This window comes from Sander lucioperca, chromosome 17, assembly GCF_008315115.2.
Source record: "Sander lucioperca isolate FBNREF2018 chromosome 17, SLUC_FBN_1.2, whole genome shotgun sequence".
In the NCBI taxonomy this organism is placed as follows: Eukaryota; Metazoa; Chordata; class Actinopteri; order Perciformes; family Percidae; genus Sander; species Sander lucioperca.
In genome coordinates, this window is record NC_050189.1 from 31,067,500 (window position 1) to 31,094,587 (window position 27,088).

A 27,088-nucleotide genomic window follows, 5' to 3' on the forward strand; every position below is an offset into this window, starting at 1 on the left:
TATTGCGAGACCCTTTTGTGTCAGAATGCTTGCCAGGTGCAGGCCAGGCCCTGTTGCCTGCCTCATTCAAATGTGTTACATAACCTGGTTTTGTCATGGGTGTCTGGCTGTACACTGCTTCACAAATTCTAAAGGAAGTCTGCACTTAGACACATGGTTTTTTAAAAACATGATTTAAAAAGTCTATACAGTTTTTTGTATACAGATTTCTGCTAATGGCCCCTACTGCTGACACTCAGCTCAATTTTATATGGGCATTATAGATGTGAAGAGAACAGTCTCTTCATCACTGAAGCACAGAAGCAACAAACTCCCTATTTATATTTAGTGTAAATACAGTTATTTTATAGTTTATTTTGGCAACATACCACTTGATGGAGCATGTCTGTCTTAGTTTATTCATGTGCTGCCTTTAATGGTTAAATACTTAAGTCTGCAGACATGTGAGGCAACAGGTAAAAACTGGAAAAATAAATTTCTATTCTAAGATATAAAATTAATTTCAGCAGCTTGGGGACATCATGGGATTTGGCATTTGACAAATAATCTAACTCCAGGTTTGTTTACTTACTAGCTTTTTTTCCTAAACTTTCAGCTGCACCTTGTGGTTTACAAGGTCCATAAACGACCTTCTATATTCTGTATATATACGTTTGGACATTTTAGGCCTTCACTGAAGCGAAGGGCAGCAGGTCGGAAGTGAACCCGCGGCCGCTCTCTATATGGGCTCGCGCTCTACAAGGTGAGCTACCCAGGCGCCCTTATAGTTATATATTTATAGTTATATATTTAGGGCACTTGATGACAACCCGAGAAACTCCTCCAATAAGTCTATGAGATGTAGTTGAAAGCCCCAGAATCTAGTGAGTGGGCCTTGAGTTACAATTTGTGTGTGTAACATTATGTGTCAGACTTTTAGTTCCATACTTAATGTGATGACAACTGAGAAAACTATTCGCAAAACTTTGACATAAGGTTGAAAGCTAGTTTGGTTCTCTTTTTCAAATTGGTATTTTTCTACTTGCACTTGTTTAACTTGTCACATATTAAAACACATATTACATGTCCATCTAGTATTTCCTTCCTCCTTTTGCTTTTATAGCTCTAGCTCCGTATGTCAAGAACTAACGTTATCAAAACCACTTTTGGTACAGTTGCTATATCCTATATATATTCCTATATCCTTTGATTGGACGACACAAAAAGTCCTTCCGAACTACTTCCGTAACAGTTGGCTGTATAATAAAATAATAAATAATTAAACCAGCAGGATTTTTGTGCAAGTTTCAAGGATGCTAAACCACGGAAAATTAACTACATTAAGACCGGAACTAAATCTATTTTGACGTCAAAATAAAAGCAACGTTATCGGTTTTCTCTGCACAATTAGACTTGACCTTCCGAGAAAAACGGCACTCCTCAGCTCTTCTAGATTTTGTTGTTGCTGAAAATAGAAACAGCTTGGACATAAATACACGTTACTCATATCACTGCTGTTTATGATGGCAAACATGTTACAATTCGGCTTGTGACGCACTTATAAATCGTACATGGCCTCGTTAGCGGACCTAAGATCCGGGTTTTATTTTGAAACTGCTGACCGGAAAAACTTGTTTTCTTCGGTCTATGTTGACACTGAGTACGTGACATATAATAGGCTGGGCCGTCACATCCCAACGGCTGTCTGTGTTCAGAGGAGAGCCAGAAGAAGAGTGGGCAGGCTGCCGGGTGAAATTTAACTTGACATTCAGTAAAAACTAAACATAAACTGGAGTAAGAATGGCCAAGCCGTTGACAGACCAGGACAAGAGGAAGCAGATCTCGGTCCGAGGGCTGGCCGGGGTGGAAAACGTTACTGACCTGAAAACTAATTTTAACAGGCACCTCCACTTCACCCTGGTTAAAGACCGAAATGTGGCCACCAAACGGGACTACTACTTTGCCCTGGCCAACACAGTCCGGGACTACCTAGTGGGCCGCTGGATCCGGACGCAGCAGCACTATTATGAGAAAGACCCCAAAGTAAGCAGCGAGCTGATGCCGCAGTCATGCACGTACACACAGCTGACCGGGGAGCAGTGGGAGTGGGATGCTCTCTGTTGCATTTTGTGTGTGTGTGTGTGTGTGTGTGTGTGTGTGTGTGTGTGTGTGTGTGCGCGCGCGCGCGCGCAGTTTGCTGCTTTGCTTTTTATATCCATTTATAGTAATGTTCCGGCTGCTTTGTCTTGACGCATATAGTTCATTGTATGAGCAGAGTGTGGAGAGTCCTGTGCACACTGACATGTCTCTGTATCAGAGCTGTCTGTTACGTAATCTAGCTACCTCAGTAACCTTGATCTGATCGACTGCGCGCTATTCAGGACGATGCCCGGCCTCGGTGCTTTAAACGTGTACAGCACATACTGTTATCATCCTGCACTGGCACTGTGTGAAATTAGGAGACTCAACTGGTTGTTGAACCATGTAGTATTACATAACGCCCTCCATCCATCCTCACCACAACCCCCACCATACACTGCGCATCGCAAAATGGCCACACACATGTTAAATGATGCACACGAAGCTAGCATACATTTTCCAAAAACTACCTCGTTTCAAACCATCTACAATAAAATGCCCTGCACTCAGCTTCCTTGTTTTACTGAAACAGGAGGTTGAATGGAGAATTTAAAGGGCCATCACCTGTAGCATCAATTATGCAAGGCTGCATTAGGCCTTGTCCGCACAGTCTGCTGCACCATGGTCTGGGGGGTGGGCAGAGGGGAGGGTCTGTGGAATCAAATACGCGTCATTAATATTTTAAGCTTGTGAAATGATGCTCAGCTGTATAATTATGTTGTGCATGTGTAAAGTAAAATAATAACAGATAAAATGTGCACATATCTAAAAAAATAAATAAAAAAAGAGTTTTGTAGCTGTATAATTATTTTGGGTATGTGTAATTAAAATTTGTGGAGGAATATGTTCAACAGTGAGGTTTCACAAAGTCTGAGCGGGACACAAATTTCCTATCTGTGTGTGTGTGTGTGTGTGTGTGTGTGTGTGTGTGTGTGTGACCCTGAAGTTACAAGCTACCTCTGTCTGGCTTAAAATTCACAATGCATCCCACTTAAAACTTCTTACTTGTGATGACAGAATCCTTCTGGTTGGTCCATTGTTCCAACTTCAGGTTGTGCAGCCAGGCTTGGTTCAGCTGCACAAAACTGTATTTTAAATTCCAGTGGACAAGAGTCCAAACAAGGGAGGAACGTGTTTAAAAATGATGCACAAGGCATCTTGCATATTTTTATAAAAACATTGATTCTTGGGTTTGAAATAATAAAGCTTCAGTGTGTTCTAAAAACTACAGTGGCCAACTGTTTTAGGAAATCACTGAGTTGAGAAGGAGAAAAGTGAAACTATATGTTTGTGACCTGATTTTATAAATGTTCATCTCCAATAGGAACCAAGCTGAGAGACACAGACAGGGTAGGGAAGTCAGAAAGCATTGAGAGATCTTTATTGGCATCTGGTTATAGTCGTGAAAAATGTGAATAATGCAGCATTATTCTATAAGAGGTTAAACATTTCTGCAAGTACTGTCATAGTTTCACAGCCAGAAGAAAAAGCTGACTTGGAATTTGGACAATCTATTTTTCTCTCTGTCAGTGAATGTAAACTGTTTGACTCTCTGGTACATACTGTGTCAATGACATCCAAAGCTTAATAATCACACCAGATGAACCGACATGCATACTGCTAAATACAAAGAGCTTGTCAGGGTAAGCTTTGGAAAAAATGCACATACCATCCTCTCCTATTTATAGTGACCTCTGGATGCCTTTGGCACTTTGGCACATACCTTTTTTTCCATGTCTGCTTCCTTTATACGATCAGTTAGCAGCAGGATCAGAAATGTCAGAGAGGCTGCCAGTCATGTTTCACATGTCCTTATACAGTTTGGAGCATTATCTCTATTTATTTTGGTAGGCCATCATCAGTATGTATGTTCATTTTTTTGAAGTCTGTGTTAACTTTCACACTGTCACAGAGCTGCAGTAATAATAGCCCGGCAGTTGTTGCCTCTGACAGCAGCTGTTGTCTTCTGCCAGAGAAAATGTTGCAGGGCCATTAGGGTCACCAAATAGGGCACGTGTGTTTTATTATTAGTATCCTCCTGAAAATCTGTGGTGACGGGCGTCTGGTTAGCTCACCTGGTAGAGCCCATATGTAGAGGTTTACTACTTGATGTAGCGGCCGTGGGTTCGACTCCGACCTGCGGCCCTTTGCTGGATGTCATTCCCCTTTTCTCTCCCCTTTCAAGTCTAAGCTGTCCTATCCAAATAATGGCCAAAAAATAATCTTTAGAAAAAAAAAAAAATCTGTGGTGACTTTTAGTGCAGTATTTGGTGAATTTTTCATCCTATCAAATTGTAGATGAAACATATATTTGTCAGATTTTTGCAAATGATTTGCATGGAGATGTAATAATATAGATTATTGAAAGAATATTTAAATAAAGTCAGCTTTATATCAATTGAAAATGTAATGAAGGCCAGCATTCACAGGTTGTTTCTCTCTGTTTTTCGCCAGCGTGTCTACTACCTCTCCCTGGAGTTTTACATGGGCCGGACTTTGCAGAACACCATGGTTAACCTTGCCTTGGAGAACGCCTGCGATGAAGCCACATACCAGGTGAGGAGTGCAGGACTTTACCCAAACCAGCAGCCCTTGACTATGAGTGTCACTCTGTATGAGTTCACACACTTAGCTCCACACTGTTGACACAAAGCTGGAAGAACACTGTTTATACAATATTGTATCCTGTGGCATTAATATTTACCTTAACTGAAACTAAGAGCACCAGCATCTGCACAGGGGGGGGTCCACATACTTTTGGTTATACAGTGTATGTAAATGCTGAACATTCCAGAAACAATCAACATGTCGTATAAAATCAGATTTTTCGTTATATTGGCTGATCCATGGGTATAAGACGGCTACATTTAGTCAGGGACAAAGTGATAGTTCCTTTATTGTGCTTTACTTTCTGTCATTTGTAAACCATCTTGAACAGGGAATAAGAAAAAGGAAGGTTTATGTGCAAGATCAAAATCAATGTGCTTCCAGTTAGGGGTAGTGCAGAATGACAAGTCAGCACTGGTGTAGACTTGTTGGATGGGTTGAATGCATCTTCCACGCCACACGAACAGACTTTGGACAGTCCTTAGTCCTTAGACAGGCAAACTTCATGCAACAAGGCAAATAAAGATCAACAGTGTGGTTCCGTAAGTGAAAATCCAATCATTTTCTCCATAAGGATTTTGATTATAAGCCATAATGTCTGAACAATCTAGGGTAGACTTACAGAGAGTCTGTATGAAAGTCTGTATGAAATCAACCTAGTTTTAAGAAAAACTTTGCATTTTATTTGCAATGTCATGGAGAAGTACAACACTACCCACAATCCTAAGCGTAACAGCAACGTCTCTGATTCATGGAACTCGCTGTTACCATGGAAATGTTAACAGGACCTGCAAACGGCTATAAAGCGAGCTGCTACCATTTAAGTCCATGATAGTTTATGTACACAGTCTTGTCCCTTTGCCTTTTTAACCATTTCAAACATGTTCTTTTGTGTACTCATCTCCTAGCTGGTTGGCTTGGTTTCAGGCTTAAAACTCTTTTTATATAAGCATTTTCTGAAAATTCAATGAAGATATTGAATGGGGAAAAATCACTGATGGAACCGGAGCCGTTCAAAAACTTGTCGACCACTGTTGAGCTCTATGGAGGTGGAGAGGACATGGGGAGGGTGGAGGGGCTGGATTGGGACTGAGCCAAAGTCCTGCTAGTCAAGCGCATTAAAGGGTACTCTGGTGAATTAGTATTGCACTCAGACTCTCTGTTATAAATTTGTCGAAGCCCAAGCAGAAATAAATAACCATGATGTCATCAATGAAATAAATAAATGAACTGCTCTTTATCAGTAAGAGTGATATTGTACATTTGAATGGCTAGGAGTAGCAGCAATGGTTTCTGGATGCATAAAGGAAGCATTATTATGGAACCCACTGCAGTTCCCGGCAAGACCTGCCCTTCAATAGCATTTGCGCGCTACAGTTGGCCAGGCGTCCATGCTTGCGCGAGGTAACGGAACCTGATTTATTCAGGTCCCATCAATTGGCTATCTGGACATTAACTACTCGAGGTCGATGCCTAACACCAACCAATCGGGCTGCTTCGTAGGGCAGGTCTTGCCAATAATCTAAGTGGGATTCATTATAACGCATAAAGAAAAGACAAGGATTGGCCTTTAGTCCACTTCAGGTGATGTGGAGGACTGATGCCTGTATTTACAGCTTGGTCCCTGAAATAACAATGTTCCATTGTAAGAATAAGTTGATGTGTCCTTCAGCTGGGCCTGGACATGGAGGAGCTGCAGGACATCGAGGAAGATGCCGGTCTAGGCAACGGTGGGCTGGGTCGTCTGGCTGGTGAGTTCATGCTTCCTCCTGATTGGCTGCTGACAGACAGTGATGTAAACATCTGTACTAAAGTACAGCGGACAGTCTCAAGCAGAGTCCCCTCCCTGTTGTTCCCTCAGCTTGTTTCCTGGACTCCATGGCCTCTCTGGGTCTGGCAGCCTATGGATACGGCATCCGCTACGAGTTCGGCATCTTCAATCAGAAAATTGTCGACGGCTGGCAGGTAGGTTGATTTAATGAAAACAAGCGCATTTAAAGTCCTTGTTACATCCCTGAAATCTGAGTTGGCTGTGTCATTGCAGTGACAGTTAGTAAACCAAACATGACCCCACCATAGAGTCATGTAGCTACACTCTTTACCCAAGGATTGATTGCAAGAAATGGCTGGATTTAATTAAACAGACACATATTGGTGATGGTGGTTTCCATTTCCAGACCTTCATACTAAAGTGAAGGCTAAAATGTTGACTGTAAAAGGACTAGAATCCTGCACGCTGTCAGCCACTTGTTATTAAAAACAGCAATAAGACCTTATTTTATGGATGAGATGGACAAAACTGTAAATGTTGTTTTAACTTGACATACAGAAATAACAGCTCCTAGCACATTTCTTTGAATGATAATAACCACAACCACAGCTTCCATATTGGCTGAAACAGATGTTGACAGGAAGGATACAGGTCACTACGGATTGGTTAGGGCATAATACAATCAGCTTACAGTTCAGTCTGATTATCAGCCTATTAATGAACAAAACGTAGTTACTAAAGTGAGAACAGGTGACCAAAAGTGCATGGTAGATTTGGGTATTGTCAAGTCTTTGATCACCAGAGGCGTTTTGTTGGAAGGTAGGACCCTAAGAAATTGTTTTGTAATAATGTACCATAGCAAATGACACGGCGTCATGTTTCCACAGGTGGAAGAAGCTGACGACTGGCTGCGTTACGGTAACCCCTGGGAGAAAGCTCGCCCTGAGTACATGCGCCCAGTCCACTTCTACGGACGAGTTGAACACACAGCTGACGGAGTGAAGTGGGTCGACACACAGGTTAGTAGGAACAGACACCAGAAGTATGTTTTTTGTATGTAAAGTGTTCAGTCAATGCTATTCAGCTCTCATATAATGATTACGTATTTACTTTAGAACTGATGAATAAACAACACTGTTGGAATTGATACTAATGAGATAGTATAGATAGATATAGATAGTTATAGATAGTCATATTTAATACAAGTATTAAAGGTCCCATATTGTAAAAAGTGAGATTTCCATGTCTTTTTTGATAATAAAGCAAGTACTATACTTTGAAAGTATCAAAACGCTCAATCCACAGAGAAATGCACACAGCCTGTATTCAGAAACTGTGCCTTTAAACGAGCCGTCAGGACTTATGTACGGGTGTGATGTCACATCTATACTATATATAGGTCAAACATGCCGCTACAGTGCCGTTACAGTCATTCCCCGGCTGCAATGACTGTGCAGAGAGGGCAGATGCAGAAGACTCGGAAACGCCGACCAATCGGAGCAGACTGGGCTTTTTGGGAGGAGAGCTTAAAGAGACAGGCGCTAAAACAAAGCGTTTCAGACAGGGGAAATACTAGAGTGCGGATTGGGCTGCATTTTTTTGTCCGAGCCTGGCCTGCGTCCGACAGAGCAGTAACCAAACCCGACCCGAGCCCGACAGGCATTAAGATATTTATGTCTGAGCCCGACCCGAGCCCGACACAGTTAAAATCAATTTTTTTTTCTTATACTAATTACACATGTACGTTTGTTTGTATGGAAAGACCGCTTTTATTAAGCAACTGTAGGAAGGCATTCGGAAATGTCAACAGATGAGCGCATCAGCGCACACGGGGCAACAAGCGCACGTTAATAAGCTGTTTAATTTAAAATGTTCAACGTGTTAACCTTTCCTGATCGCTTCGTTTCCGACCGTGGTCAGAAAACCAGGGGAGACTGGTTACCTCCAGGGCCGACGTTATAAAATTAATAACGTCGGGGTTAAAATCCTGGAGAGGAAATTTTCTGGAGAGCAAATAAATGAACTTGGCTTTCAGTCTGGAGTTTATCTCGGACACCGCACACACTGTGTACAAAACTGAAACATATTCCACCAACACTGCTCCAGTCGCATCTACACGTCTGCTTCCTCTTTCTCTATCTCTCTTCTGCCACCCACACGCACTGAGCTCTCTTTAAGGGCGCTGACACACAGAGACGATTATCGGCCGTCGGACCGTCTGGAGAGGTCAGTGACTCGAGTCTGGTCGGTCTTCATCGGCCTTCATTTTGGCCGACCCGACATGTTCAGTCGGAGACAGGGCAGTCGGGACTCACCCGGAAATGGCAAGTGGATGAGCCGCTCAAAATCTGACAAATATTTTTAACGGACCTTTGTTGATCTGAAATGAAGACAGATTCAGCAACTGCATGGCCTATTTCTCGCTTAAGATGTTTTCAGAAACACGTTTTGGTGAACTATTTTAGTACAATATGAGATCGTATTCTGAACAAGCCGCCATGACAGTCTGGCTGTGAATTTCCGGAGAAAAAAGACCCACGTGACGCGTTCGTCCAATCAGCTGCCGGTTTTCATTTTCTGGGAAACAATCATAGACTGTTAATAGAAACAATACAGAGAAGCGCCGCCTGCTGCTATGGAGACGTATTGCGTTTCGCACACAAGGCTCAAGTCGGCGTCACCTCAGTGTGTTCTGAGGCATTTTTTTGGACATCGGGGACCCGACTGATCAGTCCGACTGGCTTTTCTGCCAACGGTCGGCCATCTGGTATGTCAAGTATGAACCTGGAAATAAGCATGTTATGGGACCTTTTAATTAGTAAAATGATTGTTGTATAATTATTATCAGAAGTTTCACTGGGTTTACATTGAAGTCTGACCGATATTTTATTTTTTAACAAACAAAAGAAAAAAATAATCCTTTTTAAATTTGGTTGTTAATGAATAGTGACCAAGATATGTAGTGAGCAGGATATTTTACAGCGCTCTCCAGTGGACAAACGTGGACAAACGTGTAATGGTCTAATCTCACCGATGACACTTCATACAGAGAATAAAGGAACAATAACCAGTGTACTTAATATTTATTTTTTAATTCAGGTGGTTCTGGCTCTTCCCTATGACACTCCAGTCCCCGGCTACAGGAACAACATCGTCAACACCATGAGACTGTGGTCTGCTAAGGCCCCATGTGACTTTAACCTCAAAGACTGTGAGTATTGTCATCTGTACTGGTAAATAATCACCATTGACATACTGTATATAAATCATAGCTACTAAATACCAATCTAAATGATGTCCCACAGTTAATGTTGGTGGCTACATTCAAGCCGTGCTGGACAGAAATCTGGCTGAGAACATCTCCAGGGTTCTCTACCCCAACGACAATGTGAGTGGATTTTTATAACTATCAGCTATTCTAATATTGTACTTAAAGGTGCTGTAGGTGGGATTGGGAAGGTCCAGGACTTAGCCAAAAAAATTGAACATCAACAACTTCTCAGTCCCTCCCTCCTCCCTTTCCGCTAAAGCACAAAATGGTCTCCCACAAGGGAGAATGAATGCGTGTGCATGAGCAGTGATTGACCCCCCCGTTTCATGTAGTTCTACTTGAACATAGTCAGTAAAAATATGACAGAAAGTTAGTTTTAGAAGTCTTACCTACTGCATCTTTAACACTTTAAATGCTGACATCTGGCAACGTGAATGGAAAACATGGAAATATTTTGGATGTTGTGTCTTCGGTTTGTTGTGGAGTCCCATTGCCCCAAAGTGGCCATAAAAAATTCAGCTTTAACTCTACCAATCAGTTAATTGTTTTCTCCAGCGTAGCATTTGTAGAATAAAAATTGCAAATGTGCAGCAATGTCAGTAACACAGGTATTATAAAAGATGTCTTTTAGTCTTTGTTCTTCAGTTCTTTGAAGGGAAGGAGCTGCGTCTGAAGCAGGAGTACTTTGTTGTAGCAGCAACTCTTCAAGACATCGTCCGTCGATTCAAAGCCTCCAAGTTTGGCTCCACAGAGTTTGTGCGACTAGACCTTTCTTCGCTGCCAGACAAGGTGAGGCCTCCATCATGCCATCAGAAATCAGATTTAAGAGAGATTTAAGAGACTGTCAGTGGGGGTGCTGGGCCTTTATGAGACTGCAGTCGGGAAGAAACTGTTTTTGTGGCATGAGGTTTTGGTCCTGATGGACTGCAACCACCTGCCAGAGGAGAGTGTTTCAAAAGGTTTTGGGTCCGGGGTGGCAGGGATCGGCCACTATCTTTATCATATCAAAGATGATGAGGGAAGTTCTTTACCATAACTGTTAATCTGGGAATGTATTAAGTTATGTATCAACTGGTTTCCATGTTCACTGCCAAACATTCATATTATTTTCTTTCTTTTTTATGATTATTTTTTGGGCATTTCTAGGCCTTTATTGACAGGACAGCTGAAGAAATGAAAGAGGGGGAATGACATGCAGCAAAGGGCCGCAGGCCGGAGCCGAACCCGGGCCCGCTGCGCAGAGGAGCAAACCTCTATACATGGGCGCCCGCTCCACCAACCGAGCTATCCGGGCGCCCATATTATTTTCTTTTAATCAGACTGCAGTATTGCAACTTGGATGCAGAGGTTTGTTCTCTGCTGAATGTCTGCAGGTTCACTCTTTAAAGTGTGCACCATCTCTGTCTGTGGTCTGCAGGTGGCCATCCAGCTGAATGACACCCATCCTGCTATGGCCATCCCTGAGCTGATGAGGATCCTGGTGGACGTCGAGAAACTCACCTGGGAGAAGGTATATGGCATATACCTTTTTTAGCGCAGTAACACACAGGCGTCAGAATGCTTAAAACAGCGAGTCTAAGAGACCGCACACTCCTGTGAACTCAGACCTACCCTGCAAAAACTGTAACTACTGCAGTTTAACTGATGCGTCCTGTGGTCACTTGTGTAGCAATTCTGTCTCTTTGCATCCTTCAACACTGCAGTAACAATGACACAGCAGCAGAATGACAGCAGCTGAAGTCATACACTGTGACAGGATGTAAGCAAATAAACTTGCTAATAAGGATCATCTTAAAAACAACACATTTACAGTTTTAACTGTATTTGTCAAAAGGCAATACACATATTCTGATTTTACAACAACTGAAACTGTGGCCTTAACATGTGAGTCTGTGTGATGATGTCCCATGTCTCTGGTCCTGTCCTCTCTGTGTCCAGGCCTGGGACATCGTGGTTCGTACCTGTGCCTACACCAACCACACCGTCCTGCCTGAAGCCCTGGAGCGCTGGCCCGTCGACCTTTTCCATAACCTGCTGCCGCGGCACCTGGAGATCATCTACGAGATCAACAGGAGGCACCTGGAGGTACGAGGGGAGCTGAACATAGATCGATGAGCTCTTTTGGTATTTAGATGATTAATAATTGGCTGCATTCACACACAGACCGCTACTGTGATGTCTCTTTCCTTCACCCCTCTAGCGCATCACCAAGCTTTACCCTGGAGATCTTGACCGTCTGCGCCGAATGTCCCTGATTGAGGAAGGGGACATCAAGAAAATCAACATGGCTCACCTGTGCATTGTGGGATCTCATGCTGTCAACGGAGTGGCCCGCATCCACTCTGAAATCATCAAAGACACTGTGTAATGAAACCAGTTCCCCTCATCTCTTCTAATGTGCGTGCGTGTGTGTGTGAGAGCCTCCGGCCATATCTGTAGTTGACATGATGACTCAAGAACAAAGAAAAGGTTGAAACACATATTAAAACATCATTCTAACTAGTCTCTAATTGTTGCTCCTCTCCTCCTCAGGTTCAAGGATTTCTACGAAACAGACCCTGAAAAGTTTCAGAACAAGACCAACGGCATTACGCCCAGGCGCTGGCTGGTCATGTGCAACCCTGGCCTGGCTGAGGTCATCGCAGAGGTGTGTTTGTTCTTGTTCATACAGACTGAATACAGACAAGTGAGAGGAGCTATTTCAGGCATCAGCACAAAACCCTCTTCATTTTCTACATAGACAATATTAGCTGACTGACAGCTGGAGCATATCCAAAGCTCACGATACATGCTACGTGAAATGGTTCTCGTTTTTTATTTAGAGGATTGGTGAGGACTACATCCGTGACCTGGACCAGCTGAAGAAGCTTCTGGACTTTGTGGACGATGACTCCTTCATTCAGGATGTTGCCAAAGTCAAACAAGTGAGAGCTTACATTAAAATGCCAAAAGAAAGGTGATTATTTCCCTCTTTTTCTGTTTATTTCTAATCACATTCCTCTGTATGAACTTCTAGGAGAACAAGATGAAGTTTGCTGCCTACCTTGAAGAGCAATACAAGATGAAGATCAACCCCAACTCCATGTTTGATGTCCATGTGAAGAGGATCCACGAGTACAAGCGACAGCTGCTCAACTGTCTGCACATCATCACGCTGTACAACCGTGGGTGCTTTGTCTTTTACCAGCAGCTTTTTAGAAAATAAGTATGGATTCAGAGTTGTTTTGTTTTTAATCAGGAATCAAGAAAGAACCCAACAAGTCATGGACCCCCAGGACCATCATGATTGGAGGAAAGGTGAGTGGCGTTGAAGTTGTTGGACGTGTTTTTCTATGTTGAGACAGAACACTGTAGAATGTATCTCCTAGAGAACATTTTGTGCGTCCATTACAGAACAAAGATGACTTTTGTATATGTTTAGCAGTATAAGATATTTATACATAAAGAGCAATTCCTCAAATATGTGTTCTCCCCCCTCTCTCTCATTGCCCCCCTGAATATTCTCCTTTCAACCCAGAACAATTTCACACAAAACCTATAACTTACACATATTTATGTAACCCATAGTTTAAACAGGAAGTTGTAGTGCATATTCCTTTAATCGCCTCTTTCCATATTGATAGTTATTGTACTAATTTTGCATCAATAATAATAATTTTACAATGTGCACGTTCATCAAACACCCTCCTAAAATGAGTTTGTTTTGTGATCATAAATGTAGTCTTATGTGGACTGATTATTATAGATAGGTGTTTGAATTCAAATTTAAACTCCAACCTGTCAAATGTGTTTTGGACGGTAAGCTATCATTTTGGACTGATGAGAGTTTATCCTACTTGGAAATGCTACATTTTCCGCAAAACAGAAATGTAATTCCACACAGATAACTCTTTAGATTTCCTCCCACATCCTGAAAACATGGTTTGTACTGTACATGGGCGGTACTCCAGCCTGGTTTTTCTTTAGTTTTTCTCAGGATGATGTCCTGTGTGTTTTCAGGCGGCTCCAGGTTATCACACTGCCAAGATGATCATCAAGCTGATCACATCAATTGGAGACATCGTCAATAATGACCCTGTGGTGGGTGATCGCCTCAAAGTCATCTACCTGGAGAACTATCGGGTCACTCTGGCTGAAAAGGGTAACAGATACTGTGAAAATATAACCTTTTTCAATAATGAGTCATTTAGCATTTGAAAACGTTGGCTTTTTTTAACATTAAAGATCCCATATCATGCTTTTTTTTGAGGTTCATTCTCTTTTCTACTAGTACAAGTTTACATACTTTAATGTAAAAAAAAAAAAAAGGTTTGCCTTGTCTGTCTAAATATACCTGTAGTCACTCTCTGTCTAATACGCTCCGTTTTAGATTCCCCCCTCCCGAAAACGACCAGTCTGCTCTGATTGGTCAGCGTTTCCGGGTCCTCCGCGTCTGCTCTCTTGGTGTCTCTGTAGCGTCATTGCAGCCGGGCAATGACTGTAACGGCACTATAGCGGCACTTTCTATCTATAAATAGTATAGTTGTGACATCACAACCGTACGGAAGTCCTGACGGCTCGTTTAAAGGCACAGTTTTTAAATACAGGCTGTGTGCAATTCTCTGGGGATTGAGCATTTTGATACACTCACAGTATTTATATTGCACCTCGACCTGCTTTATAATAAAAAACAAAAAAACCTTTTACCTTATGGGACCTTTTTAAGGGCTTTTACTTCGCAAGCCCTGTACTCCATGTACTCGTACTTACATTAGAACTTGGATAGAGAGAAAAACTTCTGAATCGCCTTTCTGCAGTTATCCCTGCATCTGACCTGTCGGAGCAGATCTCCACTGCCGGTACTGAGGCCTCTGGCACCGGCAACATGAAGTTCATGCTGAACGGGGCCCTCACCATTGGCACCATGGATGGAGCCAACGTGGAAATGGCAGAGGAAGCTGGGGAGGAGAACCTCTTCATCTTCGGTATGAGGGTGCCCGATGTGGAGGCTCTGGACAAGAAGGGGTAAGCCTTATATAACAGAAAAATCTAATTAAGAAATGATTTAAGCTGCACTTGGCCAGGTGTACATGGAGGTGTTTGGGTCAAACTCACCCGCTTTGTTACCTGATGCCTGTTCTAATGTTTGTTGAATGTCTTTCGCCCTCAGCTATGACGCTGCATCGTACTACCGCCGTATCCCCGAGCTGAAGCAGGCGATGGACCAGATATCCGGAGGCTTCTTTAGCCCCAGCCAGCCCGACCTTTTCAAAGACCTCGTCAACATGCTGATGAACCACGACAGGTTAGAGCACACTGCTGACACTCAGGAATCAGCCCTTTGTCTGTGCACAGCCTGCGTTTGCGTCCACAGTCATGCAGTGTCATCAGTGTACCACTGTCATCCACTGTCAAATGAATGTGAATGAACCTACTCCAACTGAGACTGTAAAGCAAGTCATCATCATCTAAAGTCAAACTGGTGGCACTCAGTAAATGCATATAAAACTGATTAGAAATGGTCTTGTTGCTTGGCTCATATTAATGTCTCAAATAAATGTAATTAAATTTTATTTATAGTATCAAATCACACCAGAAGTTATCTCGGGACACTTTACAGATAGAGAAGGTCTAGACCATGCTCTATAATTTACAAAGACCCAACAATTCCCTCCAAGAGCAAGCATTTGGTGCGACAGCGGCGAGGAAAACCTTCCTTTTAACAGGCAGAAACATCAGACAGACCCTGGCTCTTGGTGGGCGGCCATCTGTTGCTGCCGGTTGGGAAAATATATATATATATATATATATATATATATATATATATATATATATATATATATATATATATATATATATATATATATATATATATATATATATATATATAAATAAAATAATAGTTATAGCAATTGGTATGATGAACTGAACAGTGGCAATTATAGTAACAGTAAAGATAATAGATGAATTAGTATTGATTAATATAGTAATCCATCTGATCTGTCTGTGCTGCAGGTTCAAGGTGTTTGCAGACTATGAAGACTACATCCAGTGTCAAGAGAAAGTCAGCGCGCTCTATAAGGTCAGTATGTCAGCCAGAGGGAATTAAGAAGAGCTCAAATCTCAATTTATGTGTCAACCAGTCTAACATAGCACGATGAGTTTCTGTGGTTGAATTCTGCTTTACTTCCATATTCTATATTTGATATGCAATGATATACTGCAGTATATTGTACTTTACTATATGATTCAATATTCTATATGTTTATTACACTACTTTATTGGATGGCCTTGTTAAATACTAGACTCTAGAATTATATGGTCTGTTATTTCTGTATAACAGACCGTTGCCAAGTATAACAGACCGTTGCCATGGACGGAGTTCTAATCATAGACTCTGGTCAGTCAATGGTCCATAAAATTGTTTTTAAATCCGTATATGTGCTCATACGGAGTTATTATCGCTGATCAGTGGATCACAAAGGGAGCGAGAGAGAGGGTGTAGGAAACTGGGATCGCTAACAGAGCTTAATGGCAACAGTTTAAACAGAGCGTTAGTTAGCTCCATGGTTAGCTCACTCACCGGGGTGACCTGGCTTCCGCCGGAGAGCGTCCGTCCTGCTTCAGCTTGTCGGGGTTCTAATTGGCAATAATGACCAGCCGGTCATCGCTCTACATTATCCCTTACTTACTCTATCATATGCTACTGCACTGTAGTGTATTATATTATATGGTATTATAACATAATGTACTCTACAATATATTACTATACTACACTGTATTATGCTGTAGCCTAGGTTTATCTAAATATTCAAGTAAGAGTCGGGTTGTACTATACTATACCATACTACATTGTACAGTACTACACTAATGCTACACTACTATGGCTCAGGTATTAATTAGGTTCCATGTTATTTTACAATGTGACCCCCCCCCCCCCAGGATCCTAAAGAGTGGACCAAGATGGTGATCCATAACATCGCCGGCTGTGGTAAATTCTCCAGTGACCGCACCATTTCCCAGTATGCCAGGGAGATCTGGGGCATGGAGCCCAGTTTGGAGAAGATCCCTGCTCCTGACGATCCTCGCTAAACCACATCTGCCTCCTACACCTTACCGTAGCTCACTGTGTGGTCCGACCACTGCAGAAGAACCCTGTAGCTTTTCACCGTGTACTGTGGCATTATTTCTTTTCACACATTACTGATCCCCACATCTGCCTCTATCACAGTAAAATGTAAGTGGGCTTATTCAGAAACTATATTTTGTATTTTCCCTCTGTGCACCAGCAACGCATAGTCTCACTGTTGAGTAAAAACCTTGTATCTCCACATCAGCCTTTTAGCAGTTAGGAAACAGCCTAGATTTCAACTTGGAATCATGGTTTTGGAATCATGGAATTCATTAGTTGGAGTAAAAACATTAAAGATATACCTCCTTATTTTGTAATAGTGCCCAATAGTTCGCACTGATGTTTGAAATTCTAGGTCATAACATCAACCAGAAGCTGAGTGGCAAACCTTTTGAGTGCTATAACAAAATGAGGGACTATATCATTACTATAGTTATTCGAAACCCCAATTCTAACTACATTCCCCTTCTACTTCTGAGCCAATATGGCTACCAAAACCCAGCAAACATGCCGATAAACCTCAGCATTGTTATGGTTCCAAACCAGCCCATGTCTTCCATGGCAGAGGGAAGGGCCACTCGGTGGTTACTGTGAACCACAGCCTCATAGCAGCACTGTGACTGGAACTATTTTCTCCATATTCCCCGCAGATTAACATTCATATTAATGTTTCGTATTAAAAGACTCCCTGGCTGCCCGCTCAGTGTTGAATATATCCATTTATGTGTGTGATCAGTTTGCCTGCATGTTTGTGTCCGTCTCATTCTGCTGTACTCTCTTCCTAAAAGTGACCTGTGTTAGAAAAAAACAAAGCCTTCTCTGCCTAAAACCTAAGTGACTGAATTAATCTTTGGAAGATGTATGTATTCTGTGTTATAGTTGTGTGTGTGTGTGTGTGTGTGTATATATAACATATGTGAGTCCATGATGTACTGTAACATGTTCTGCTTCAGCTCTAGAATATGACAGAGGCTGCAAAAAGAACCTTTCATTTCCCTCTCAGCCAGCGCTTTTCCTTTTTTAATCAATAAATGATAAAACTCAGCAACTCAGACGTTTCAGTCCTTTTTTGCACCTGTAGTGACGCATAACACAAGTTTATGTTTAACATTTAGGATAAGACAAACTGCCCTGGTCCAAAAATAAAGGATCAGAGAATATGAAGGCCATAAATGTTTAATGGTATAAAATATGTTTTCATAAAAGAAGTTATAATTGTTGACAAATACTGTACATTAATTAACATTTGCGTTTCCTTATATCTGATTAGGTATATGAATAACACAAATACATAATATAAATACAGTATATTGGTGGTCCACCTCATTTAAAGTCACGCTACAGGTTTGTCATTTTGTTTTCAACATTTATTGACATATTGAGTGATTAAATGATAACATTTAGGATCTGACAAGAGGTGGATCAGAGACGATGTAGGCCACTAGGATCTATTTTCAAACTGTGCCTGCACTGTGGTTTTGGATGATAAATTAACCGGATTATTTTGCCTCAGCTTTCATGGAATGTCAACTCTGGACTTTTCAAAGCTTCTTCATGCTCTCCCCATCAGGGAAGATGACAAGGAGACTCTGAGAATGATGGTGCTGGCCCATGAAGCACATGCTGAGTTAAATGTCATCGTTGGCTGACAGATGAGGTCTAGGATTAGAAACCTGAGAACAGTGAACAAACAAACTGTACAGTTTAAAGAGGTTAAAGTAAATATGATATCGGACACTTTCAACTGACTGCCAGCAGAGGGTGCTATATGTCCTGCATTGTTTCTTTAAAATGGAAACATAAGGAGTCCATTTTGCAATCATTACTAGTGACGTCCAAATGAAGTCTTGTGAAGCATTTTCTTTATTTTCTGAGCCCAACAGATGGTGATCTCTGGTCAACAAAAGGTTGAAAGCACACTGAATTGCCATTCCTTGAGCCTTTTTCTTTAAACAAAAAAAAAAAAAAGCTTGTATATGTCTGCTTTAGCCACTTGGGAGAAAGACAATACATTGAGGAAGCTGATAAATCTGGTAAAACATAAAACTATTGTAAATTACATAACTCTATTGGTAATTGTCTGTATTCTCTTTTATCTCTTTTTGGCCCTTTTTAGTGTTTTTGTATTGTTTTGTATACAACCTTTTTTTCTTGGCCTTGCAAAAGAAGTCTAAGACACACATACAGAACACAATGGCTCACTAAATTATAGAAGCCTAGGGGACTTAATTAAAATGATTGTCATTTTTTTTATATTTAGAGCATACAGAACATACAAATATAATTGAGCAAGAACAAAAACCCTCTCCCACCCCCCACCCTCTGCGGTCTTGAGGAAAACAAAAACAAACAAATAAACAAAAACAGAAATCACATCTTGCCTAGTCACTGTCCTCTAATTCTTGTGATGCTGAGGTCATTAGGACTGATACTTGTGCTGCTGCGTTTTTCCAGAGGTCTATAGTCAATGATTTGGTTTTGTTAATCCTTGCTGTAGAGAGCTCAAGCATAACTATGTCTAGAAAATACGCCAACCACTGTTTTATACAAAGCGAGTGGGGGCGGGGGGAGCCAGCGTTGAGCTATCATTTTCTTGGTTGCAGTTGAGCCGGCTAGCCAAACTTTCCTCTGTCTCCCAAGCAGGTGTAATTTAGAGTCGTCATTAAGTAACAAAACAATTGGGTCAATTGGGGAAAATGTGATATAAACAATGCAGCCTAATCTCCATTTATCCAAGCAGGTCACTAAATGCTTCGATCAGTATAAAATAGTGTAAATCTTTTGCTATGGCATTCACAGGCATCAGATGTCAAATGAACACCAATGAGATGGAGGCCAATGGAGGCTCGTCATGGACCTTATACCTTAGACCTTACACTGTATGTTTGGTCATATACCACCTTACTGCTTTGACAAAGAATTCTTAACTCAAGGGTCACTTACTACATTTCCCCAAGAGCTTTAGGCCTCATCTTGGGGCCTTCATCGGTGGATGCCGTTTGTTCAGCTGTCGTGGAATAGATCAGTCAGAATGACAACTTACAAACCCGCTGATGAAGGTCATGAGATGTGGCTGAAAGCTCCAGATGAAAACTAGTTGTTGATGTTTTCTTAAATTAGTGCTTCCAACATCCAATGTCCTATCATATTCTTTTTCTTCTGTGCCTACTGTGTGTAAAATCATTGATTAAGTGATTCCACACTTGGCCTCAAACCTGTTCCTCCTGCCCCTCCCACATCCACATGATTGACAGTTGTCCATCACAACTGGTCCCCTCCTCCCCTCCTATCTATCATATTAAAGCCCCATTCCCCCCTTTGTGGTCTCAGTTTCCTCCAACTGATCCCCAACTCCGTACACACTGGGATGGACTGCAATACTTACGGTAAGACAAGGATTTTCATCCCACTCTTCAGTCAACATCAAGGAGGAGTTCAAAGTGATTCTGACGCATTTCTTGTTTGTTTCAATCTGATCATTCTCTGGTAATTTTTTAACGTAATTTGAACATTATGGCAACAACTTACTTTAACCACCCTATTGAGTATTTGTGATGAATGGTTTATGATATACTATAATGTAGTTGTGAGCAGACATTTTAAAATGTTTAATAATAGATTAGTCAACAATAGCTTCACCACTGAAGCATTTGGTGTTTAAACAGGTAATGAATGATTTATCCTTAGCTTAAATCATATTTATGTTATTTATATGTGAATAAACACATCATTACCTGTCTATACACATGTACAGGTCATCCACAGGCAGTTAAAAGCTCTTTATAGATTGAAACTCATCATGCTGGATCATTCTTGACTGCGGAAATGGAAGGTTTTAACCCAATGTCCTTTCAGCCGCATCTCATGGCCTTCATCATTGTATGTAATTGGCTCAGTTGTCCTGGAGTGAAGAAATCTTTCTAAAAATATACTTTGTTATTTTTAAACTCATTGACCTTAATGTATTGGCTGAGTTAAAGATGCAGTGGGAGCTTTAAAGCACTCCAACATTAGGCTCTAATGCATTATGGTACATAACTCATAAACTGTATCATCATCCCATCATAATGAGCGTATGCAAAGTTGATCAGTGTGCAATTGTGAACATTTCAATACTTGATTGGAGTTTGTACTGTATAAAGATAACATAATAACTCATAAACTGTTCAGGCCATTCAATGTGGACTTATGTTGATCAATTAATCAGTGAGGTGTACTGAGTATTTTGAAATATCAATGGTGTACTGTATATACAATATATATATATATATCTATGGGATTGTTTTTAAACCTTAATAACTAAAAAGAATACCACTTGTCAGGAGTGTAGCTGTAATTTCAAAAGTGAGGGGGACAGATTTTCAGGAGGAGGATTTTTATTGAAAAGATCCTCTCCCATTAGTCTCTCCAAATCATGGATTCCAAGTAGCCTACATTCATTTATAATTGATGGAAAAACTGAAATGTCCATAAACCTAACCTGTAAATTCTGGCCGTAGTAGCCCAAATTTGGTGGCCTCTGGCACATTCTAATGCCACTATTTCATCATATACACTGGTCTTAATTATTGCATATTTTAATTAGTTTTCCTCACTATATTCTTTTGTATATATTTTAAATATATAGTATTTTATTATTGCCTATATATATGAGTATATCAATCAACTGATGCAACCTGAGTAAGGTGCGCATTCGCCTACTTATGGTGTGTGTTCAAATCAACTCAGACGTTTTCTAAGTGTGGGGGACAGAGGGCACCGACATGGAAAGTGCGGGTCCCCCGCATACCCTGTGTCCACTACGCCCTTGCCGCTTGTTGAAAGGAGTTATAGTTGTTGACAAATGCAAAATATTATTTTATAATTTAATGTCTAATGATCTTACACATGAGGGTCTTTATATGGTCTCCCAGAGATGGACACCCTGGAGGTCCCTCCTCTCACCCCGACCAGTAAGGAGGTCCTCAACCAAGCGGTGAAGGCCAGTTTCACTGGATTTGCCCAGGAGAGAATCAACCATCTCTTCCCACAGGGTACTGCCTGAGCCACATACAGGATATTGCATTCATGAATACAGGAGTGAAAGCTCCCATTACAGTACATTCAGAGATGTAGATTTACTCCTATTTATTTTGTCCAGATCCTACCTTGTGGTCTGAATGGGAGGTGAACTACTGGCTGGACTGGTGTCAGGCTGAGTTCGGTCTCCATTGCCTAGGGTCAGATCTGAGAGGCCTGCAGGGAAGCGAGCTGTGTGGCCTGGAACGAGAGGCTTTCCTGGGCCTGATGTCTGACTGCATCGCAGGAGAGATCCTGTGGGAGCATCTGGAGACCATGAGGAGAGGTAACGGGATTTTTTCAAACAAAAAATGATTCTTACAAACTCACATTTTCCTTGAAACGTGCCTTGCTGCTTGCTGCTCATGATCAACATTTTTGGCGACTGGTTCCATGGTATCAGAATTTTGGACAGTCACCACGGAAACAGTACAGGCAGCCAAGTGACAGAACTCTGATCCAATGGAAATCCCAATTGTCAGATTGACAGCAGTCTAGCCCAGTGGATTGGGGGGGAGGGGGGGGGGGGGGGGGCCCCAGGGGGGTCCAATCATATTTCAGCGGGGGCCGGTGCCACCCCTGGCCCCCCTTCTAGCCCCGCCCCTGGTTATGTGGCTATTTCACATTCAGAGCATAAAATCGGTAAACAGTTACCTTATCATCTTTAAGTTTGTTGATGACACTATAAGGTACATTTTGCGTTTTTAGAAGGATGAATACCTCCTTCTCGGCAGCCATTCAGACTGGTACTCAGATTGGTTTCTCTGAAGCACAAGATACTTTTCGTGTACTCATGAGAAAAGTATCTCGTGCTCACAAAAAAGTTTCTCATGCGCACAAGAAAAAAAAAACATGTCCTTTAGGGGCTCCGTAATAATGGCTTTACATTCATCTAAAGTATATGTAAAAAGTATGCATGCACACAGGTAAACATATGTTCTTTATTATATTCTTCTTAGTCATTGTCACTGATCATGGAATAATAACACAATGTTTGAATTTCATTGTCCAGAGAATGAATATGACTGCAGTTCTTCATTACCCACATGCACGATACCATCTTACTGCCAGCTTCAAATCAACAAAGGTAATAATGTAATAATGTCTTCTTCAACCTTTAACCGTTGTTATTACCAAATTACCCCCTCTATAATTACATAATTACTACATTGTTACTTGTTATATTGTTGAAAACTGTTTTATGATTCCCTTGTCTATGTTTCCTCAGAAAACTACTATGTTCAGGAGCATTCAGACAAACACAATTATCATGTTCAGTACCATCCAAGTGAGAGGACAGAGCTCCACACTCTGCACCCTGTCCCTGTACAACGTGTAGACTACTATCTGATAAAAACAGAAGATCCCAGCAGGAGCATGACCGCTGTTGCTCTGCTGCATGAAACACAAGGGGCTGGAGGTGAAAACACATTCCACACACTTACACGTTATATATGGTGCAAATAAGATGTTGTGTTTCTTGCGATTACATTCTACTTTGGTCCTGAGTTAGTGTTTGTTCTCAGTCATGTTTCAGGATGAGATTGTAATTCTAAAAATGTTCTTTAAAGGCTCACCTGAATCACTTACCTCCTGTGGTATTAAGCCATGCAGATAGTTTTGAGATGTTCCTCCCTGTTTGTGGTGGTACTGAGCCAAATTGAATGTATCTCATCAGCAGCAGTTTTTATTGGAACTACTTTCTACAGTGTTGTAGTCAAGACCACCTAGACCACGTCATCACCAAGACCAGAGTGTATCGAGACCAAGACCAAGACCAGACCAAACAACTGAAACATACAGTATATACACAACTAGCTAATATGTAGGCTATAGCTAATATTCGCTAAATCAAATCAAGTGAAGTCAACTTTACAAACAATTCTGCCATATGTGCCAGACATACAGAGCAATTGAAAATGTGTTTATCTCCAACCCACGGTGCAATAAAATCCCTTTGGGTGTGGGGTGAAGAGATTTCTGGAGAGTTTTGGTACAGAGGAAGATTGATAACTTTAGCTAGCTAGCTTCGATGGCGTCACTTGCACTTACCTTTCTTTATGCTTCCTTACTTAGTGCAGATAAAAATGTTAGGTGGTCCCAACACTGCTGTGTGTTTTCTTTTAGATGTTGTTTTGCAAATAAACTTTAAAAAAATATAATAAATAAAATGTAATAAATAAAATGTTTTGGTTTGATTTGGCTGACATCTCCCAGACAGCTAGAGCTTCTTCTCCTGTCACCTACATTTACTTTGGGAGTGCGTGTTAAGGGGGATCGGGGAATGGGGGTTAACACATTTCAAATTAGAAATTAGTCAAGTTATTGGTTGTATTTGAAGTAGGAAGTTTTACATCCAATTGCAGTAATGATGTTAACACATAAATCAGACAATACACAGGCAGTTTAGTGATATCCCTGAAGTTGTGGTCTTGACCGTTCTTGAAATAAAATCCTGAGTCCTCTTCATCCGAGACCGAGAATATACAGTTCTCCTCACATCTATGGAGCTTTTTTAGGGGAGGCAGCAGACAGACACAGTTAGAGAGTCGCTGCTGAACATAGTGGAGCATTTAGGCCAATATGGCCACCAGTGATACATCATCACTTGAGTGCCTTCCATCTTTATTAACCTGCCTTTTCTCTGTTTCTCCTATGGTGTACTCGCAGAGACAGACTCAGAAGTGGAGATTGCTCACAGTGACGACTCTGACTTTGTGGGCTCTCTATCTTGGACTGCTCCTCTCCATGATATAAAGCCATTGATGGAACAGACCGTGTCTGAAGATATCTTCACTTTACCACACTCACACAGAAGCTTCAAAGAATATGTAGACAACAAAACAGATGTGGGCACGGCCGTGATACCCGCAGTGATCCTTGCCGGTTTCACTGGTGAGTGGTGGCTGAAGGAGATTCAGTTTTTATATCTCATATGGATTCATATCTAAATATATAAATCTATGCAGCAATTCTTCAATCTAGTCTTCCTACCATAGGAAGTGGTCCCATCCAGCTGTGGCAGTTTCTGTTGGAGCTTCTCACAGACTGCAGCTGTCAGTCATGTATCAGCTGGACAGGAGATGGGTGGGAGTTCAAGCTGACGGACCCTGATGAGGTACACAATGCCTGTAGGTTTTAGCAAAATGGGATGTAAAACACCATAGGCCATGTTTAGCTATAGCTTAAAGGGTTAGGGTTAGGTAAACCCTAACCCTAACCACTTTTTCAGTTGCCAGGGCGTGCGTGGAAAGATTGTAGAGTTGCTTGACTAATTTGAAAAAAATAGAAAGTGGGATTTGTTTAAAAAATATATTCACATGTTAAGTCAACTGTAACACCTGAACAGTTTGTGTTGCAGTTATGTAAGAGTGTGTAAAACGAGCACGCGAGCACAGAAGTTTAAACAGGTAGCTGAAAGTAATGAATAAATAGTGGAAACATTCAGCTTCTCTCCAAGTAATTGTATCCTAGACTAGTAGTAGTATGATTGCTGATCAAACTAACCTAAAGATTGACAGTTCAATTGTATGAAAACATTTTGAAATGAATATATAGTATAGTGTTTTACATTTGGAACATACATTGGGATTGATGAAGGGGTACATAAATTCATCTGACAGGGCTGTGGGGGGACCTCAGACCAAAAAGCTTGGGAACAACTGGCTTAAAGATCCCATTTTGTCAATAAATGAGATGTTGTGTCTTTTTTTATTATAAAGCAGGTCGAGGTGCAATATAAATACTGTTAAAGTATCAAAACGCTCGATTGTGGATTCACAGAGAAATGCACAAAGCCCGTATTTAGAACAAGCCTTTAAACGAGGTGTCAGGACCTTCGTAGGGTTGTGATGTCACAACTATACTATATGTGGTTAGAAAGTGCCGCTACAGTGCCGTTACAGTTATTCCCCGGCTGCAAGACGGTGCAGAGACTCCGAGAGCGCAGATGCAGATGACCCAGAAATGCTGACCAATCAGAGCAGACTGGGCTTATTCAACAGGGGGGGATTAAAGAAACAGGGATGGGCGTCCGGATAGCTCAGTTGGTAGAGCGGGTGCCCATATATAGAGGTTTACTCTTCGACCCAGTGGGCCGAGTTCAACTCCGACCTGCAGCCCTTTGCTGCATGTCATCCCCCCTCTCTCTCTCTCCCCTTTCATGTCTTCAGCTGTCCTGTCGAATAAATGCCCAAAAAATAATCTTTAAAAAAAAAGAGACAGGCACTAAAACAGAGCACTCACAGAGTCACAACTCCACTCCACATTATATCGAGTTTATTTAACACATGGCAATATAAGCTGCTGGTTTTGTGGCAGTAGTTAGCTATTTTCACCAACAGCTGGACACAATAACTAATATTCCAAACCTTTACTGACATATTTATCGACAGTGGAATATATCCTTATGATAATAATTTTAACCATACCATACCCAGTACTACTGCTAATGATGATAAAATGACATTATTTTTGATCAAGTTTAAGTCTTTTAACGGTCTAGCTCTACAAGTTTGTGTTTTTAATTTTGTTAAAAATCAATAGATCAGTCTAATTCTATGTGACTCCAGTGACTGCAGTTACCACTTAACAATGTCAACCATTACATTTGCAACATTAATACTATTGATCATCATTATATTGCTGTCAAAGTAATGACAGTTCTGCAGCTCTATGAGGTCTGGAGTTAAGCTGTAGCTCTGTGTCCAGGTGGCCCTGCTGTGGGGTAAGAGGAAGAACAAACCCAAGATGAACTATGAGAAGCTCAGTCGAGGCCTACGATACTACTACGACAAGAACATCATCCGCAAGACAGCTGGCAAACGCTACGTCTACCGCTTTGTCTGCAACCTGCAAGGCCTGCTGGGATATGAGCCTGGGGAGCTGCACGCCATGTTGGACATCAGTAACAAGAACCAGTAATGACCTCAACAAACACTCGCAACAAGGAGCAGTTACATTTTTTATATGGGATACTTCAGTTTATAACCTTTTATCAGTAATTATTATAACTTTATGATTGATGATGAAGTTTGTTATTTATGAGAACTGACCATCTGAGGCTCAGAGGGTGATACACACAGTGTGTGTGTGTGTGTGTGTGTGTGTGTGTGTGTGTGTGTGTGTGTGTGTGTGTGTGTGTGTGTGTAAG

General features: G+C 41.4%; 2 protein-coding genes across 2 annotated transcripts; both read left to right on the forward strand.

The window, feature by feature from the left end:
• The first annotated feature begins 1,640 nt into the window (after window positions 1-1,640).
• pygmb (phosphorylase, glycogen, muscle b) lies at window positions 1,641-17,926 on the forward strand. The gene is made up of 20 exons (XM_031290111.2): window positions 1,641-2,022; window positions 4,573-4,674; window positions 6,398-6,476; window positions 6,587-6,690; window positions 7,384-7,515; window positions 9,596-9,707; window positions 9,802-9,884; window positions 10,413-10,556; window positions 11,185-11,277; window positions 11,706-11,852; window positions 11,968-12,131; window positions 12,300-12,414; window positions 12,590-12,691; window positions 12,784-12,931; window positions 13,006-13,064; window positions 13,767-13,908; window positions 14,564-14,771; window positions 14,917-15,051; window positions 15,762-15,828; window positions 16,689-17,926. Exons 1-20 carry the CDS (start codon window positions 1,780-1,782, stop codon window positions 16,836-16,838), a joined length of 2,529 nt encoding a protein of 842 aa, XP_031145971.1. The 5' UTR covers window positions 1,641-1,779; the 3' UTR covers window positions 16,839-17,926.
• A 3,715-nt stretch (window positions 17,927-21,641) lies between these two features.
• LOC116044119 (protein c-ets-1-B-like) lies at window positions 21,642-27,054 on the forward strand. Its single transcript, XM_031291161.1, has 8 exons — window positions 21,642-21,648; window positions 21,792-21,911; window positions 22,019-22,222; window positions 22,949-23,023; window positions 23,165-23,356; window positions 24,613-24,831; window positions 24,936-25,054; window positions 26,647-27,054. The coding sequence occupies exons 1-8, from the start codon at window positions 21,642-21,644 to the stop codon at window positions 26,857-26,859; spliced, it is 1,149 nt and encodes a 382-aa protein (XP_031147021.1). The 3' UTR covers window positions 26,860-27,054.
• The last annotated feature ends 34 nt before the right edge of the window (window positions 27,055-27,088 follow it).

Coding starts and splice junctions, on each gene's coding strand:
- pygmb (XM_031290111.2), top strand. CDS start 1,780: ATGGCCAAGCCGTTGACAGACCAGGACAAGAGGAAGCAGATCTCGGTC. Junction 2,023..4,572: donor ATTATGAGAAAGACCCCAAA/GTAAGCAGCGAG, acceptor GTTTTTCGCCAG/CGTGTCTACTACCTCTCCCT. Junction 15,052..15,761: donor ATGCTGATGAACCACGACAG/GTTAGAGCACAC, acceptor TCTGTGCTGCAG/GTTCAAGGTGTTTGCAGACT.
- LOC116044119 (XM_031291161.1), top strand. Junction 22,223..22,948: donor TCTGGAGACCATGAGGAGAG/GTAACGGGATTT, acceptor TTCATTGTCCAG/AGAATGAATATGACTGCAGT. Junction 23,024..23,164: donor CCAGCTTCAAATCAACAAAG/GTAATAATGTAA, acceptor ATGTTTCCTCAG/AAAACTACTATGTTCAGGAG.